The sequence below is a fragment of the Sinocyclocheilus anshuiensis genome, unplaced genomic scaffold (assembly GCF_001515605.1).
Source record: "Sinocyclocheilus anshuiensis isolate Anshui unplaced genomic scaffold, SAMN03320099.WGS_v1.1 scaffold2786, whole genome shotgun sequence".
NCBI classification, from domain to species: Eukaryota; Metazoa; Chordata; class Actinopteri; order Cypriniformes; family Cyprinidae; genus Sinocyclocheilus; species Sinocyclocheilus anshuiensis.
The window spans coordinates 34,922-55,223 of record NW_015548182.1 but is presented as its reverse complement, the minus strand read 5'-3'; the positions used below and the strand labels follow the sequence as shown (position 1 = coordinate 55,223).

General features: G+C 37.8%; 1 protein-coding gene across 1 annotated transcript; it reads left to right on the top strand.

Moving 5' to 3' along the window:
• The first annotated feature begins 548 nt into the window (after nucleotides 1–548).
• Nucleotides 549–10,369, top strand: LOC107704822 (lactase-phlorizin hydrolase-like). The gene is made up of 17 exons (XM_016507849.1): nucleotides 549–1,122; nucleotides 1,599–1,669; nucleotides 1,760–1,843; nucleotides 2,027–2,126; nucleotides 2,221–2,305; nucleotides 2,388–3,078; nucleotides 3,156–3,801; nucleotides 5,652–7,208; nucleotides 7,395–7,663; nucleotides 8,017–8,307; nucleotides 8,386–8,584; nucleotides 8,675–8,877; nucleotides 8,976–9,082; nucleotides 9,178–9,309; nucleotides 9,406–9,629; nucleotides 9,787–10,035; nucleotides 10,135–10,369. The coding sequence occupies exons 1-17, from the start codon at nucleotides 549–551 to the stop codon at nucleotides 10,356–10,358; spliced, it is 5,706 nt and encodes a 1,901-aa protein (XP_016363335.1). The 3' UTR covers nucleotides 10,359–10,369.
• Nucleotides 10,370–20,302: the final 9,933 nt, after the last annotated feature.

Here is a 20,302-nt window from a genome sequence, read left to right as displayed (position 1 = left end):
TGTGTGTGTGTTTTACTTTTTTTTAACTGAACACAAGCAAGATTATCAGTGAATAACAGCAGGGTGCAAAATAAAGCCTGCAAATAATAATAAAAATATTAAATATACACAGCCACAGCTATATTTCCTTTATCGGGAATTAAAATTAGTTCAAATTAAAAAGTTTTTAATATGATGAATGGAATATCAGTTAAACAGATTATGTCAAAATGATAACATTTATAGGATTTTTTGTTGTTGTGGAATACAGTCAAGAAGCTCAAGATCTCTGAAGGTGCAACAGGCCAATATCATCATAGGGAAATTTAAAATTAAATTAAAGGGAATGCTTTTTCAGTCAAATTTTTGTCAAAGAGCCATGTGTGGATCACGAGCCATAGTTTCATGACCACTGGTCCATATGATAAAATTAATGACTGCCATAAACTGTATCACTAGTTAGATTAAAGTTAAACTGCAGGATTGTGACACTGATATGTATGCCTCCCCCTTAGATTAGCAGTAATACTTATAAAGAGCTTTGAACACTCTTCCCCTTTGTAGAAGTCATGATGAAGGTCCTAGAGGGATTTCTTTCTCTAGGTTTGTTGGCTGTTTTTTGGAACTACTGTAATGCAGAGCAACAGGACTTCATGTTACTTGCTGGCCCTCTGAAAACCAGACAGACTTCACCATCAGATGAAGATAATGTGTTTAACTGTGGAGGTCCACTGCCTCAACAATCCAGAGCCTACTTCCTGTACCTTCAGAGCAGAGGGGTGACCCACTTTAAAGTTCCCCTGTCCTGGTCTCTCATCCTTCCCTCAGGTGATCCCAGCCAGCCGCATGAAGACACTGTGAAGTGCTACAAGACGCTCCTGCAGCAGCTGACTGAATCGGGCATCAAACCTCTGCTGGTTCTCCATCGTTCTGCTGTACCAGAACTCTTCAGAGCCAGATTTGGAGGCTGGGAGAATCCATTACTGGTGCAGATGTTTGAGCAGTATGCAGGATTTGTGTTCAGTACATTTAGGGATCTTGTGGACACATTCATCACGTTCAGTCACTTGCATGAGCTTCATGAAGTGCAACTTCAAAATGCTGTCCAGTCTCATGCAAATGTTTATAATCAAATGTTCAAAGGTAAGGCATGAGTTTATTAATTAATTAATTTATTACATTAATGTCAAGGGAAAACTCTCAGTAACTTAGTAGGTTTTAAGTCAAAAGTCCAATCTTGACAAAACTACTCTTATGAAAGTCTGAGGCAAGTTTATTCAAATAAATCTTATGTCTCCAGTCAGGTTGTCACATGCATTTTGGATGTAATGTCAATGCAAATTATTATGACTTCTGTTTGAACCTAATAATGGTTCGATATTTTTGTATGACACTTGTAAATAACAAGTCCATGACCTAAGACACATAGGAAACACTGGCCAGGGTCGTGACAACACCTTTTACATAAGTTTCATAAATAACATGAAAATTGTTTTATGGTTGAAATGTAGTTGAAATAAGACTAAATAGCTCATTTCATAGCCCACTGTGACAACTTAATCAATGAAAATGTAAAAAAAAATGATGGTGTCGTTCAGACTGATTTTTTTTTCTCTCAGCACTTCGTTTGTCTCTTGGGATCAGAGTCAGTGATATTAACTCCATTTATCAAATGGGGCCAAAAATCATGGTAAGTGTTCAAGACAGATCATCATATATAATACTGATGAATAGTTAATGTTATGTAATTTATCACATACTTCTCTTATCTCGTCTTCAGGCATATGTGGATTTCATCTCTCTGCATCTGCAGTACAACTGCAAATTGGAGACACTTCTAACGGAGGAATTGAGGAAGTTGCAGGTAATGATTTATTGTGGCTCTTGAAGTAATATATAATCATCTTTACAGCAGAACAGCCCATTGAATAATCATCAGATTTCATAAGACTTAACTCGCTGCGATTTAATATTCTAGACTGCTTAAATGGTTGATGTGACAGAACATTTCAGGACACTGGAATGACACTTGACGCTCTTGTTTCAGATTGGCAGTGGTCAAAAGCCCATCCTAATGTATCAGCTGACAGTCGAAGACTGTGATGGATATGAAGATCATTTCGAACCACCCCATGCAGTTTTTGGAGGTAAAAGTTGTCATATTTCTTTAAGTGATGTGTTGAATGTCTAAGATGCTGTTTATGGAATTAAAATGCCAGATACTAACCTATTATTTGCCAGTTTTACAGAAGAAAGATCTTCACATAATGGGCTGTGACATCACACACCTTTTTGAGAAGCTAGATCAGGAAGAAACACACAAAAGGTAAATCTGAGACCAAAAAAGTACAAATATCAGTATATAATAGTTATGTAATAGTCAGCATAACAAGTATGTTCTCATTTAGTTTGCAGATGGAAAATACTAAGACAGTCTCCCATCAGAAATCAGCTTCTGCATTCTCATACCAAAAGGTCTGGGAGAAATTCAGAAGTCAAACGGAAGCTGAGCGTGATCAGTTCTTGAGTGGCTCGTTCCCAGTTCATTTTGACTGGTCCATCTCCAGTGAGAGTTTCAAAGTGGAGGGTGGATGGACTGAACACGGGAAGGGCGAGACCATATGGGACCGATTTAGCCATGAGGGTCATGTCTTTGAAAACCAGACCACTGATTTGGCCTGTGATAGTTATCACAAGGTGGACTATGATGTGTATCTGCTTAGGGGCATGATGGCACCTAATTATCAGTTCTCAATTTCCTGGGCTCGCATTTTCTCCACCGGACACAAAGAAAGTTTGATTGAAAAAGGTGTTGCTTATTATGACAAGATGATTGATACACTCCTACAATCCGGCATCGATCCCACTGTTACCCTGCATCACTGGGACCTTCCCCAAGCTCTGCAGGACTCAGGCGGCTGGGAAAATGACTCTATTGTGGAAGCTTTTAAAGAATTTTCTGATTTCTGCTTCTCACATTATGGAGACAGAGTCAAAACATGGATCACCTTCGGCAGCCCGTGGGTAGTGAGCAACTTGGGGTACGGAACAGGGGAACATCCCCCAAGAGTGAAAGACCCAATAATCGCATCTTACAAGGTGTGTCTGTCAATCTGAGGAAGTACCATATATTTTTATGATTTTAGAAAGTGACAATTCTTTGTTTGCTTTTGCAGGTGACGCACAATATTATAAAATCTCATGCTGAAGCCTGGCATATTTATAATGATAATTACAGAAAACTGCACGGTGGAAAAGTGGGCATTGCTCTTAACTCTGATTGGGCAGAGCCGAGGAATCCCTCAAGTGATCAGGATGTAGCAGCAGCTGAGCGTTATCTAAACTTCATGCTTGGCTGGTTTGCTCATCCCATATTTGTAGATGGAGACTATTCAACCGTGTTAAAGGAACAAATTGAGAAAAAGAAAGGTTCATGTGGTAAAGAGCTGGCTAGACTCCCTGATTTTACTGAGGCTGAGAAACAAAGAATTCAAGGCACAGCTGATTTCTTTGGACTTAACCACCACACTTCCCGACTGATTAGTGAGAGCTTGAATAGTTGTGATGCTGGACCGAATAATGTCGGGGACTTCCAGACTCATATTGACCCCACATGGCCCCCCACAGCTTCTGACCAGATCCAGTCTGTTCCGTGGGGTCTTCGAAGATTATTGAACTACATCTCTTTAGAGTACACGTCTTTCACAAAGGTGCCCATCTACATCACAGGAAATGGAATGCCAACTGAATACAGTGGTGATGTGTTCAATGACACTGAGCGTGTCGACTATCTCAAAGCCTACATTAATGAGGCAATGAAAGGTAAACATCTTAAGAGAATTGTGGTCAATGTTTAAAACTAAGACTCTATTAGTCTTTTTAGAGATAGCAGGTCAGTCTGTGAAATCAGAGAGTTGGTGACTTAAACCTCTGTTCTATAATGTATTTATATAAGGTATTTTCTATTGCAGATTCTAACGTTTTTATATTTGAAATATTCATTATACAGTATTAATTTACAGGCCAAAAATACATTTTCTTATAGCCATAAGGTATGAGATCTTACAAATCTATGATTGTTGGCCATACTTTAATGATAGCCTGGGGCAAACTTCTCTTTTGCATGGAAACAGAACCCCATGTACACCTACTTCTACTTTTCAAGAATTTCCTAGTTAGTCAACAGTCAAATGAGTCTCTCAAAAATGAATACCTCAGGAGACTGAAAATATATAAAAATGTTAAACTCTGCAATCATTTTATGGATGTTGGTTTTAGGCCACCAATATCAGTGCAGCATGCTATGAACAAATTTGGGGGAAGCAATAGCCTTAAAGTGTTAAGCACCCTCAAAGCATCCTAGGTGTACATGACTTTCTTCTTTCAGAGGAATCCAATCAGAGTTATATTAAAAATGATCCTGTCTCTTCCAAGCATTAGAATGGGAGTAGGCAGGTGTTTTTGTTCAACAGTCCAGAAGACGTGAAATAAAGTGTGTGCATCCATAATAAAACATGCCTCACACGGCAACAAAATGAAAAATATCCATATTTAAAATGATATAAACAACTTTTTCTCACTTCTGTAAACTGTCGTAGGTGGAAGTAGTTCGGGCAGATGACGTAGGATGTATGTGTAGCATAACTCCAGTAATTAGTGACAAATGCGGAAGCACAGAGGAGAGACAGCAAAACAAAATGCAGGTGACGAATTAGAAGCACAAAACAAGGATTTGTAAAGAAAAGCGTAGGAGGTTTTTGATATTGTCACGATGTGGGTTGGCTGAAGCACACAGCAATGGGGTAATCCAAAAGGCGAGTCTTTAATTATCAATCCAAGAGTGTAATATAGAATAACAGAGGAGATAAGCACCACAACGTAACTTCAAAGCAAGACAAAGGAACTGAGGAAAACACAGGGTATATAAACACATGGAACGTGATTAGGCAAAACTGAAACAGGTGGAGAACTCAATCAAAACAGGTTAACAGAATAAACGATGATTAACTAAATGAGAACAGGAACTGAACCAAATAGGGGCAAACAGGAACTAAACAGAGACAAACATGTGACAGATATAAGCCAAGAAGAGACTGGTTTTCCTTTGGTAAAGTAAGGAAACTTTGCTTCCTTTGCTCCTGTAAACAAACCCGCGAGACTAGCATATCTCACAGGCGCGTGCATACGTCCTACGTCATCCACCGGAACGGCTTGCATGTATGACAGTCAGCGGAAGTGAGATAAAAATGTTTATAACATTTTAAATATGGATATTTTTCTTACAAAAATGCATCGATTCGCTACAGGAGCCCTTTATTCACAGTGAGCCGTGTGAGGCACATTTTATTATGGATGATTGCACTTTATTTGACTACAAAAACAAAAACACCCGCCTACTCCCATTCTAATGCTTGGAAGAGCAAGGAAAATGTTTTAATATAACTCTGATTGCATTCGTCTGAAAGAAGAAAATCATATACACCTAGGATGCTTTGAGGTTGAGTAAAACATGGGTTAATTTTCATTTTTGGGTGAACTAACCCTTTAATTTAACACAGACAAATTTAACACAGTCTTCTACCAATGTAACAAAATATTCCCAAACCTTAATATCAGACTATGTAATTAAAAAATCACTATCTAAAGTTCACTAACTTCTTTCTGTCCAAAAGCTGTGCTTTTAGATGAAATTGACGTTCAGAGGTTTACAGTCCAGTCTCTAATGGATGGATTTGAGGGTCCTCAAGGCTACAGTCAACGATTTGGATTGCACTATGTGGACTTTGAAGATCCTGAGAGACCTAGAACCCCCAAAGCATCAGCATATTACTACTCAAAGGTGACTGAGAGAAACGGATTTGCTGAGACTGCGACAAACGCTAAGATGCAAATGTATGGAAATAAAATTGGAATCACAAGACTTCCTAGTCTGCTGCCATCTGAAGTTCCTTCAAAATCCAAGGTTATTTGGGAAAGGTTCTCCCCTCAGACCAAGTTTGAGAGACAGCTTTATCACTACGGAACATTTCCAGAGGGATTTCATTGGGGTGTCTCATCTTCAGCATATCAGGTAGAAGGTGGCTGGAATGCAGATGGAAAAGGGCCAAGTGTTTGGGACACTTTCACTCAAAAACCTGGTAATATCCCAAACAATGACAATGGTGATGTTGCATGTGACAGTTATAATAAAATAGATGCGGATCTATACATGTTGAGAGCCCTGAAAGTTAAAACTTACAGATTCTCCTTGTCATGGTCTCGAATTTTTCCCAACGGCTATAAATCTTCTCATAACCAGAAGGGGGTGGACTATTACGACAGGCTCATAGATGGTCTCATAGCAAACAATATCGCACCCATGGTGACTCTCTACCACTGGGACCTGCCACAGGCTTTGCAGGACATCAGTGGTTGGGACAACCTCGAAATGATTAACATATTCAATGAATATTGTGACTTTTGCTATGCAACATTTGGAGACAGGGTGAAGTTTTGGATCACATTTAATGAACCCCAGACAATTGCATGGTCAGGATATGGACTGGGCCAGATTCCACCTAACGTGAAGCAACCCAGAGATGCTCCATACAGGGTTGCACACAACCTCCTGAAAGCTCATGCACAAGTATATCACACTTATGATGAGAAATACAGGGCATCTCAAGGAGGTCTGGTATCCATTAGTCTGAACGCTGAATGGGCAGAACCCCTAGACATCAATGTTCCTCGAGAGGTGGTGGCTGCTGATCGAGCCCTTCAGTTCCAGCTAGGCTGGTTTGCACACCCCATCTTTAAAAATGGCGATTACCCTGATGCCATGAAGTGGCAGGTTGGCAATAAAAGTGAACTTCAAGGCTTGCCAAATTCCCGGTTGCCTTCTTTTACTGATGAAGACAAAGCCTTTATCCAGGGAACAGCTGATGTATTCTGCATTAATACATACACTACCAAAGTCGTGCGTCATGTGACCAGCAGACTCAATATTGAGTCTTATGAAACTGATCAGGATGTTGAAAAGGACAATGCAGATGGCTCTGAAAATACAGCTGTTAATGAGCAGAAGGCTGTTGCTTGGGGACTCAGGAGACTTCTTAACTGGTTAAAGGAAGAGTATGGAGACCCTGAGATTTATATTACGGAAAATGGTGTAGCTACAGGCACTGCAATAACAGTTGATGACACTGATCGAATATTCTTCCTGAAGACCTATGTTGATGAGGCTCTTAAAGGTATTCACTAACGGCGCATATTTGTGCATAAAATTCAAAGAAAAATTTGTTTTTAAAACTACTACAGAATCTACATTTTAGATAAATAACTATTATTATTAATAGTGAATGCAGCCCAAAGTTTGTAATAGTGTTACTCTGCAAATTGTTGAACCTGACACACATTTACATGTATTCTCTTTTTAGCGCACAATCTGGATGGAGTGCGTGTCAAGGGTTACATTGCTTCCTCTCTAATGGACTCCTTCGAGTGGCTGAAAGGCAACACTATTGGCTATGGACTTCACTATGTGAACTTTAAACTTTCAAGTCGGCCGAGAACTCCAAAGCGCTCTGCTCACCTCTACTTTGATATAATGAGAAATAATGGCTTTCCATTGCCAACAGAGGAAGAAATGTTATATGGACATTTCCCAGAGGGATTTATATGGAGCACAGCAACTGCTGCTTATCAGGTACAGTCCATTTTAACAAATACACTTTATTTTGATAGTCCAGCTTAGCCATTCTGCTGACTCTAAGTAACATTACAACTACATGTCAACTACCAGTTATTAAAGTATTAGTAGACTGTCTGCTCAATATCTGCTAATACTTTATTTTGATGGCTCCCAAACAGACATCTACTGACTGTAAGTAAATTTGCAAGTACATGTCTCATTGTTCTACTAACCCTGACCAATTAAGTCTACTAATACTCTGAGGTTGACATGTAGTTGCAAATTAATAAAAGCTGAAATGTAGTGTGTGAAATGTTTCATCCTATTGTTTTTGTTCTGAGGAACTATGTTATTCTTCAACACCACAGATAGAGGGCGCCTGGAGGGCCGATGGAAAAGGTCTCAGCATTTGGGACAAATTTGCTCATACTGCTTTAAAGATATCGCAGGATGAAAATGGTGACATTGCCTGTGACAGCTACAACAAGATCGCTGAGGATATCAATAGTCTCAAAACACTGAGGGTCAACCACTATCGGTTTTCTATTTCATGGCCCAGAATTATGCCAGATGGAACGACCAGGAAAATTAATGAAGCTGGACTCAACTACTATCATAGACTAGTAGATGCTCTTTTGGCAGCCAATATCAAGCCACAGGTAAAATATATTGAATAAAATTGCTCTTGTAGCCTAAAGGATTTCAACTCATTTCTATGAATCATTTTGAATTGGCAGGTGACTTTATACCACTGGGATCTCCCACAAGCACTTCAGGATGTTGGTGGCTGGGAAAATGACACCATTGTCGAGAGGTTCAGAGACTATTCTGATGTTGTGTTCAACAGTCTGGGAGACAAAGTAAAGTTCTGGATCACTATAAATGAACCCTACAATGTTGCAATGATAGGACATGGCTATGGAAGTGCAGCACCAGGTGTCATTTGCACTGAAAATAATCCTCTTATTCTTTGTAAAACATGATTTTGACATTAATAAAGTAATTTACGGTTTTATTTCTGTCCAGGTATAAGTTTCAGACCAGGCACTGCACCATATGTTGTGGCACACAACCTCATCAAGGCTCATGCTGAGGCCTGGCATGTGTATAATGACAAGTATCGTGCAAAACACGGTGGCATCGTTGGCATCACGATAAACTCTGACTGGGCGGAGCCAAGAAACCCATACAAACAGGAAGACGTGGACGCTGCCGTTCGTGTAGTTCAGGTACAGTTTTGTAGTTCAACCATTTCTGCATCCATGACAGAGTTGTTATCATTAACTAGAACTAAAAATTTTAATCTCTTTTTCATCTCTCGAAACAGTTCCAGATTGGTTGGTTTGCTCATCCCGTGTTCAATGGAGATTATAGCGATTTAATGAAGAACATAATTCGAGAGAGAAGTTTAGCGGCTGGCCGACCACAATCAAGGTAAAGATATTATCTTTTTTTTTTTTTTTGTGAGGAATTCAAAGCTTTTTCAAATGCTTATGAATGTTTTTACATTTGCATTTTACATCTAACAGGCTTCCAGAATTTACCCCGGCAGAAGTAGCGAGGATTAAGGGAACTCATGATTATTTTGGATTCAACCACTACACCACTGTCTTAGCCTATAACATGGACTACAAGAACCTCGAGCATTATGATGCAGACAGGTAGCCTTTAAAGTTTTACTAAACATAGTCCTACTGTTTCAGGCCCAATTTATTTAAAACATGCATCAATATTTATTATGTTGCCATCTATTCCAGGGGTGCAGGAACAGTTGCGGATCGTACATGGCTGGATTCTGGATCCTTCTGGTTGAAAGTAACTCCTGTGGGATTCAGAAACATTTTGAATTTCATTAAGGAGGAATATGGAGACCCTCCTATTTACATTACAGAGAATGGAGTATCAGAACGAGAGTCAATGAATCTGAATGATGTTCACCGAATCCACTACTATGATAACTATATCAATCAGGCCCTAAAAGGTAAAGAGATTTTGTTTTCCTCAGAGAGGACAGCATTATGCAACAGATTTCTGTGATGCTTTTCCATGCGTTTTAATATTATTGTTTGTTTTTTAGACTAGTATTTTGGTAAAAATTCATTTATGATAATTGCATAAAATGTCATCTCATTATTTAGCATATTTGCTGGATGGAATAGACATCCGTGGCTACGCTGCCTGGACACTTATGGACAATCTGGAATGGGCGACGGGTTTTGATGAAAAATTTGGCTTTTTCTATGTAAATCGATCTGATCCTTCTTTATCACGTATTCCTAAGAAATCTGTCTGGCACTATGCTACAATAATCAACTGCAATGGCTTCATAAGCCCAGGAGAAATTCCACATGAATGTCAGATCCATGAACCTGATGTTGACATCCCCGGTACTTATTTACTTATCTATATGTAGTTGTACCCTTTGTTCCATCCATTCATTAATTCGTCCATCAGTCCATTCATCCAACATCTTTTCTTGTTTGCAGGTACTACTCCTCCATCTCCTCCTGGTGAGGAACTGTTGGTTAGTTTCTTAGGCTTGGAAGTGTCAGCTCCTGATGCTACACTGGCTCTCAATGTCCTCTTCAGTCTCTCCATTATTGCAGCAGTCGCTGTTGTCCTCTTGGTGTATGGACTCGTCAAAACATCTAAGAAACAAAAACGTCCTGTAGAGGAACACATTGACCTTGAGAAAAAAGACAAGTTCTGAACATAACACCTGCTTTACCAATATATATTACATTTATCAAGTGCATGAGTTAATGTTTGTCACATGTATATGCAATTCATTGTCAGTCTATTTAAATGCACACAGTAGATTGTTACGTTATGTGTGTGTTTTAATGCTTTGCATATGAAAGTTATTTGTGTACATGCTGATTTTAAAAAAGAAAGTCAAAAGAATAAAGTATTTCAGTTGTTAAGTCCCTTTTTACCTGATCATACATATCACAGTGTAAACAACACTGAACCAATGCCCACTGAGTCTTTGCTGATGCTATCAGAAGAAAAAATACAGAACATAAATGATCCTGTGTGATGTAATTTCATAAGATAAGCATATGCACAGAGATGCACACAATTTTAAAGGTAACAGAGGGTGGATAAAAGATCAATGGGATATTAAGATTGTAAAGATTTGTATCAGTGGTGCAATGACTTTAAGTAAACTCACACATTTGCTGTTTATCTTAACAATGATAATTTGCTGTGAGTTATTACCCTGATCTACTCTATGATATCTATGCATAGTGACCCCTGTGTGGAGTTTTATGAAAGCCTTGCAAACACACACCGAGATAACAGGTATAATAAAAAAGAGAAACAGATTTGACATCTTCAGACAGATTTGATATCTTCAGATAATGCAGATTAATATGATCAATGCAGTTTCTCTCAAAGCAAAGTTCACTTAAAACCGAGTTTCAGTACAAGATTGCTGTGACTGGTTTTATTTATCAAAATTACGTCCATGTTATTTAGTCCATAGGGTATATGTTTAGAGAGAGGTCTGATTTTACAGGCAGAACAAACAGGTTGAGTGACACAACATTTGCCTCTTCAGGCCACTATCAGAAACTGTCCTGCTGAAATCTGCTATTTTTACATATTGCTCTGTACCGCTGGATAGAGTCTTTTATTATTGAATTATGAAACCATGTGTTTTTATCAGCCACAGTGAGCTGTGATAGTGAGAATGAGGGCAACAATGCCACTGTTTATTTCTATGATGGCCAGAAGAATGAGTTATACTAGGCCCAAGAAACCAATTAAATACCCGAGTTTGAATTACTTTGGCAATCCAACTTCATCTTTTAGAGTTTCAGTGCAAGGCATTGCGTTTACAAGTCCGTTACCTCCATGTTGTTCAAATTTACAATTATAGAGAGTCTTGTCAATTAGAGATGTTTTAATAAGGTGTGTCATTGGTGTTTCTGGAAAAAAAAATTAAGTTACAACTATTCCTGAAAAGATATTTGTTCCTATGACCCAATCTTCTCTCTACTCTAAAGAATGTCCAAAGGTTTCTACAGTAGGCTGATGTGCTTTAATGAGTTTTGTCTGCTGACATTTGAGGTTTCTGCAGGTTTGTGAAAGAGTCTGTAGAATAGAATTAAGTTTTGAATAAAAATCCATATAAAGATCTGTAAATACACGTTTTAAGTAAGCTGGCTCGGTTTTGAACGACTCGTTGTTTTGAACAAATAGCATAGCACTGCTCGCCACCTCCTGGCTTAGCGACCTGACCTTCTGAAAAAGTCAAGGAATGGATCAGTAAATGAATCTTTCGATTCACTTGGATGAATCAACATCACTGTAGCCTATTCGAAGATATTTTGCAGCGAGAGAAGCAACGAAACTGGAATAACTGTTCAAAAAAAAAATTCAGAGTTCCTGTTCATTTTCCTGTGAGTGAAACATTACAAAATAGGCTAACCCTGTACACGTGAATGCTATGCTAATTTTCACTAGCTTTTGCCTAAATTTAAGCTAACCCTGTTGAAAAAAAAAGCATATGCTGGTTAGGTATATTTTGACGCTGGGATGCTGGTTTATGCTGGTCCTTTGCTGGCTTAAACTGGTCCTTTGCTGGTTTATGCTGGTCCTTTTGCTGGTTTATGCTGGTCATGTGCTGGCAAAGGACCAGCATAAACCAGCAAAGGACCAGTTTAAACCAGTAAAGGACCAGCATAAACCAGCAAAGGACCAGTTTAAACCAGTAAAGGACCAGCATAAACCAGCAAAGGACCAGTTTAAACCAGTAAAGGACCAGCATAAACCAGCAAAGGACCAGTTTAAACCAGTAAAGGACCAGCATAAACCAGCAAAGGACCAGTTTAAACCAGTAAAGGACCAGCATAAACCAGCAAAGGACCAGTTTAAACCAGTAAAGGACCAGCATAAACCAGCAAAGGACCAGTTTAAACCAGCATCCCAGCGTCAAAACATACCTAACCAGCATATGCTGGTTTTTGCAACAGGGAATCGTTACGTTTATTTAAAAAAAACGATGAAATTCGTTTAAATAGCGCGATGTGCTCTATTTTTTTTAGATAATTACAGTTAATTTGAACATAAGTATGTTATGTATGCAACTTGAAAACAATTATCTGGATATTGCTTCATGACCTATAATATTTTTATAATAACCAACTTTACAACATAAACTGTAGGCTTTATATTTATATGTGATGTAGCCTATATATGTTTATATATTTAATACTGTGTTTTTCATAAATTTTTAAAATTGTTATTTTTTTATGCGTTTTTTTGTTGTTGTTGTTGTTGACCACACAGCGTCTGTGCAGGACACAGGTATTTTCTCAAAGGATGCGGCTCTTCTCAAAACTTTGGATAAGAAAATAATCAACAGTGCAAAAATTAAACAAAATAATACAAATATTACAACGTATATCAAATAATGTGTACTGTAAACCATTCATTTTAGACTGTCCAACAGCGTCACCAGTGGATAGAGGGAGGTTTTATTTTTTTCTGATGGGCTTGTTATCACTGCATTATATGACTTGACTTTATATAGCCGCCTACCACAAATATTTATTTTTGTATTTAATGCAAATCTGTATAGAAAGTACAAACTTTTATTATTTATCAGAGCTTAATATGTTTACACATACAAGTCATACAATACAGTACTGCAGTACAGAGACTTTGGTGACACTATGGATACTGTGGAGACTTTTGTCTGTAGACAACATTTTTTACGTAATTACAACTGGAGGGTACAGAAAGGAATAAGCTGGTACAATTATGTTTTGTACATTTTTAGTAGCTATATCACACTGTCCCTAGAGCAACCTTTTTGATAAGGCCTGTGGATGAATACTGGTTAACTAGGGACTCCAGTGTATTTTGCCCTGTTGCATAATATTTTGCATGTGCTTGCTGTCATTTGGACACAAACTAAATGTTTGTTTGCCTTTGAATTTACTAATAAATCAAAGAATCTTCTTCAGATCCCAGTAAACTAGATCATGCATCTTTATGAATGCATTTCTTTTTTGCATTCAATTATAATGTAGCCATTATCATCGATCTATGATTGTGTATACAAACCAAGGCAGGCAATCATCTAACATCAAGATGTGTGACTAAAAACCTTTGCTAGTTCTCACAAATCTAAACAGAAAGTATAGGCTAACAGAACAAATCAGGTTGTGAGTTGTGACTGTGAAATGCATTTGATTTTTGTGGACAACAACTCATAAATCGAGCATGATCCAAAGTATCTAATCTAAAGAAATAATAAATGCCAGACTCATCACTGGCCTCAGTTAGACAAATGTTTGTGGAACGTTACATTTAAGTTTCAAAGGAACATACTTGTGTACTTTTGAAGAGTAGATCCCTCTAGTAGATCATATAAATATTTTTTTCACATTTTTTACACGTTTTGTGTGTGTGTGTGTGTAACATTTTTGACAAATTTATTATAAATTAGTGAAAAATTGTATTATTGAATTTATTTAAACTGTGAAATGCATTTGATTTTTGTGGACAACAACTCATAAATCGAGCATGATCCAAAGTATCTAATCTAAAGAAATAATAAATGCCAGACTCATCACTGGCCTCAGTTAGACAAATGTTTGTGGAACGTTACATTTAAGTTTCAAAGGAACATACTTGTGTACTTTTGAAGAGTAGATCCCTCTAGTAGATCATATAAATATTTTTTTCACATTTTTTACACGTTTTGTGTGTGTGTGTGTAACATTTTTGACAAATTTATTATAAATTAGTGAAAAATTTTATTATTGAATTTATTTAAACAAAGTTTAATGTTCACATGCATTCAATCACTTTAATGAACTCTTAGTTGCTACTATCTGTTGTCCACTAGATGGCGACGTCTCACTTCACAAAAACCTTGTCTAAGTCAATTATCTAAAAAAAAATTGACATACCTCAGGGTATTTCCTAATAACTAAAAATAGAAACGGTAATAATAGAAAATGTCTGGAATTTACAACATTTATTTTTCACCTGTTAATACTTCTGCTGAAATGTTATTTTTATGTAGACTTTGACCAGCGTATATTAACTACATTATTACATTTAGTAAAAATAAAGCCTCAGTGGTCCTGATGCTCAAACATATAGTCATATAACTAACTCTCCAATAACTTTACAATTTTTTTTTTTCTTTTGCATTTAGTTGTATTTAGTCACACCCACATGGATCTTTTCACACTTTTCACACCTATTTGAAAATCCTCATCATGTCCATTTCCAGGTTTTTGAGGTTTAAGTTTGCATGTATTATATAAAAATTTATATATACAGTTTCTTTTTTACAAGGTCGAACTAAGGACCAGGATGATGGAGCCAGTGTCCAGGGGCCTTGAACTGAAAGAACCACTAGGGCCCAACAACACCCAGAAACAAGCTACAGCAGATACACCAAACTGGTATAAATAGATGAACAGTGCTTGAATGTGTGCCAGTGTCTGTTGGCACAATATGAAATTACCCTTCTGAACACCATATTGCATTTTTGATGTTGTGTAGTAGTCATGTTGACTGTTTTTTTTACATGTTTTACACACATGGTTTGTTCATTTGTGTACTTGTATTTACTATACCATTTTTTTTACACATTGTGACGAGCGTCCCGAGGCTTCATCAGCGTCGCCCTGGAAACAAGCGAGGAGCCTGGAGCCGCGAACGCCAACGCGGATGGCCTCTCTCGGATCTGGGCAGCTTTCGCAGGTCTGTCAGGGGTCACTCCCCACCCACCCCCTATCTATCCCCTACTATCTCATATCGTTAACAGGACCAGAACGACGCTTGGGGGGGGGAGTGTGACGAGCGTCCCGAGCCTCCGGGGTATTGATTGAGATTACTTGCCGTGTGATTCTTCACCCCGTTACAATATATAATAGGTGCGTTTACACTGAAAGTGAATTGCAGCAATATGAGTGACAGAATGTTGTTGATGTTTGATGATGCTAATGAGCAACAACATGATGTGACAAAGAAATCCGACGTGTGATACAGGTGGAAAACCATATCAGAAATGTGAACTACGAACTATTAGACTAGAAACCAACAGCACACAGACTAACCGACCTCCATCGATTTAACTGCTGTCGGTGCAAACGGGCCTTTAGATATGACAAATCGCAATTGCAAGAAGAGAGGGCCTCCAAAGAGCCCCATGACCTTGCAGGACCCTACTCTGTCCTTGCTTTTATGAGTCTTGGAATGAACACCTTGTTGCATATTCTGAAGAGTGCTTTTAACCTCGCGCCCAGTAGATCATGATTGGTCTCCAGAGCAACTTCTTTTGGAAGGAAAGATCACATCAATTAACCACAGGAGGATAATTTGCTGTAAGTGAGCTCCTAATCACCTAATCAACACCACAAACACGCATGCCAATAGTGCATTCCACTTTAGATTAACAAGCACAAAATAGAAATGGACCAAGTAATTTACAGTAATACATTTGATTGAGTCTTTTGCTTATTTGCATATTAAAATAATGGTTCACCACAAATTGAAAATTTGAAGAAAATTTACTCAGCCTTAGGCCATTCAAGATGTTTGTTTCTTCATTGGAACAGATTTGGAGAAATTTAACATCGCATCACTTGCTCACCATTGGATCCTCTGCAGTGAATGGGTGCCATCATGAAAAAGCAAACTTATCTACATCTTGGATGGCCTGATAGTGAGTAAAATTTCAACAAATTTACATTTCTGGGTAAACTATTCCTTTAAGGTGTGTGCTATTGTTTTAATTGCTTTGTATATGTGCTAGATCGACATCTTTGACTGTTGTGCCTTGTCTTGCTGTTTATTGTTTTTCTCAGCGGCACACACCATAGGCGTTGTGTTTTCAGGAAGATGTGTCAAGCTAAAGGTGCTTTAAGCGACTTTTTTTTTTTTCTTTTTTTTTGTAAAATACCACACATAAAATGTTTCTGTCGTCTGACAGCTATCACTGAAATAGGTGTCTTAGGAAGTCACACCTATCTCTATGAAAGCTCTGAACTCTGTAGAAACAGTAATAGTAATTAGTAATTGTAGTGCTTAATATTCTTTGTTGTGCTCTCTCCCTAAAAGCAGCATGATTCAATGGAGACCTGCTCATTCCCTGTGAGTATGAAGTCTAATCTTAGACAATAGAAATCAGATCTCGTCGAGCGTCATCAGCGAGTCCCCGCGGACGGCACCACCAGCCTTCGGTGACGTTTTTGCAGCCCTGCGCTGGGCCACACAAGATTTGGTCGATTTGTCTGGGGCATTATTAGCAAGGGCCTAGGTGGCGGTAATGTTGCCTGGGATGCTTTGACGTCAGATAAACCCCTGCTCTGCAAATGACCCCCTAGGACACCTTCTGTCCACAGTAAAAGACAACACACCCAATGATTTCTGCAGAATTACAACAGTAATACAACGAGGTGAATGTTTATCTTCTTTCTTGGTGCCGCAAGAAAGATGTAGCAACTTGCTCTGTTATTTTAATCAAATGCTTGCTGCGTATAACTGCACCTTGGTGTCATATATTCTGAGAAACTGTGATTGCAAAGTGCTCTAAACCAATAACACTCCCAGGAGAGAGAATCGCTCTCTTCTCGTATAAAGGGTGCCGACTGCGTTCCACTATACTGCCTGTTTAATGGGTCTGTTCCCGCTTGACATGCATCAGCAGACATTTTTCTGTAAAGTGAATTCACATGCTTTAAAAATATATAGTAGACAGCCATCATTTTCACTGTACTTCTGCACAGTTCTGCATGTATTTTTCTCCTCAAGTTATAATGACTCCAGATTGGACACATTTTTCAACAAATTTCAGGGGGAATATTTATAAACAAAGGGCATAACCAAACCCTACGTACGTCTCAGCTGTGGCATGTTTTTGCTCTATCTGCAGTGTTGGATGTCTGGCATACTCCCTTTTCCTGGAAACTGCTCGAAATCTTCCCGTTTGAAATGCGAGATCATGAAAACATTATTGTAAAGGAATGGTGCGGGGTGGGACGTGGAATCTGCAGTCCAAACTCGAGGGGTGAATATTTTCATTCCAATAATCTGAACATGATACTGGAAGAATGTTTCCAGCTGAAAGGGCTGCCTGGGTAAATCGCAGCCTTCAAAGTAAGTTTTCTGGAAAAGAAGACATTTTTTCAAATTATCGTTTTTCATAGATAAATGTCAACATTTTTGGCTCAACCCTAGTGAAGAATAAATATACTAAAATGTATTTGAAATACATTTATTTCATGCTAAGTGTACTACAAATACATTTACATATTCATGCAGTTAATAAAAATGCGTTGCAATTGTCCTTTTCGTATACTAAACTTGTATAAATTGGAACAACTAATTTTGTACTTAAAATGCAAATATGCATTGTGCACAAGTAGTACTCCAAAAAGGGTTGAATTATAATTTTTATATTAGTTAGTCTCGAGCAATATGTCAGTAAATATGTTAACAGATTTGAACTAAACTTAGTATGAAATAAATGTATTTTAGGTCTATTATTTTTTTTTACTAGGGAATAATGCCTGGAAAGAGCCGTCCCCATCTCTGCCTACTTTTTAATCGCAAAACAGTGTTATTTTACATTTAGTATATAGTTTCATTTAAATTTTAGTGTGAGTTTTAGTAATTTTATGATCTTTTGTTATTTTTATTGTTTTAAAGATTTCTATTTAGTTTAAATTTTTATTTTAGTTTCAGTAATGTTAAGACTTACAATATTGTAAACTTATATATTTCAGTTCTTCAAGGCAACATTTCTGATTTTCGCAGAAGTAGGCTTGCAAAAGAGACTTGAAGTGAGCCGGTGTGATTTTAGTATAATGTGTAAACCATTATACATTTTGAATTAACTTTTATTTGTAGATTTTAGGTTTTTAATTTTAGTTTACAATCTTTTCAAATGTGCGTTTGCAATTTGATTAATTTTTCCATCCAATATTTATATTTTATTTCAATTACTTTTTAGTTAACAACAACTTTGTATCAAAATACGCATTTTGACTACAGTATGATATAGATATGGTAACTACCAGCCAAATCTTGACCCTTTGGTTTTCCCATAGTCATCCAGATACAATACAGCTTTAGTTTGTGCGCCTTTCATGACAGAACACCTCCTTTTTGTCAAATTGCTGCATATCATGCAAAAGAATAACCTATATAATTAAGTGGAAAAAAGTTTCTTGGCTTCATCTTGATGCTTATTGAATGGTGCTCTCGAAAAGCACTAAATTAGCGTTCATCATCACCCACGTTCTTTTTTTTTCTGCGTTCACTCGACTCTGGTATAACTGCCTGAATTATGCATGCATTCTGATTACCACATCCGCCGTAGAATCAGTGTCTCTGCTCGCCATTCATGTATTCCTCAGACACTCAGTTCTACAGATATCTTGAAAGGGCAGGCTCACTCCACCATTCAAGGCTGTGACGATACAGTTACTCAAACATTCCTTCAGCTCACTGTGATGAGATTGATTCACAATCCCTTTTATTTCCTGAATATACACCATACCTTCAAAGCTTTCCTTCGCGGCAACCTACACACAGTTATAAACGTTCATTTGTGTAACATCAAACAAAGTCTTGCTTAGCAAAAATAGCTTGTGTTTTTGGAGTTAATCTTGTTCCATCATTTTAAGTAATGCAACAGAATGTATGCTTTTAGAAAGAATTTCTCTTTTTGTAATCGCTTACGCGCCCTCGTGTCATTCCGATTGTGTATTATTTCTTTCTTTGAAACACTGAAGATGTACAGAAAAGAGCAGCTTGGAAAAGAGCATATTTTGTGTTTGATGCTAGAAATAGAGTGAATAAATATGACAAGTTTTAATGGTTGGGGTGAACTATTGTTTTAGGGTTCCTCTTTCTACATTTATTTTTGGATTATATTCTGGCCTGTCCGCCAGTTGGCATTGACTTCTGCTCTCTGGCCAATGACCCGGAGAGCTAAAGCCGGCGAGTGAGCGATCTGCTCTGCAAATTGCCTGGCTTCATTACAACAGTATTTTTCAGGCTCATCATTTAGAAATATAGACTTTGACAGCGTCTGCAACAAGAGGGCGGAACAATTTATTTCACGTCAGTGCTGAACCACATGTAAAATTACTCTAAATAAAAAGACCAGGCAGTGGATATTTAGAGTTCAGCCCAGATCTCTGTGTATGGGGCCGTGCTTGGTGATTGTAATACAATACACTTTAATACTACATGGTGAAATCTGTCTATCGTCTGTCTGTCGTTTTATCTATCTGTCTGTCGATCTATCTATCTATCTATCTATCTATCTATCTATCTGTCTATCTGTCTGTCTGTCTGTCTGTCATGCTATCTATTTATCTATATGTCTGTCTGTGTCTCTATCTATCTCTATCTGTCTGTCTGTCTATCTATCAATCATCTGTCTGTGTATCTGTTTCTATCTATCTGTCTGTCTGTCTGTCTATCTATCATCTGTCTGTCTATCTGTTTCTATCTATCTGTCTGTCTGTCTGTCTATCTATCATCTGTCTGTCTATCTGTTTCTATCTATCTGTCTGTCTGTCTGTCTATCTATCATCTGTCTGTCTATCTGTTTCTATCTATCTGTCTGTCTGTCATGCTATCTATCTAGCTAATTATATGTCTGTCTGT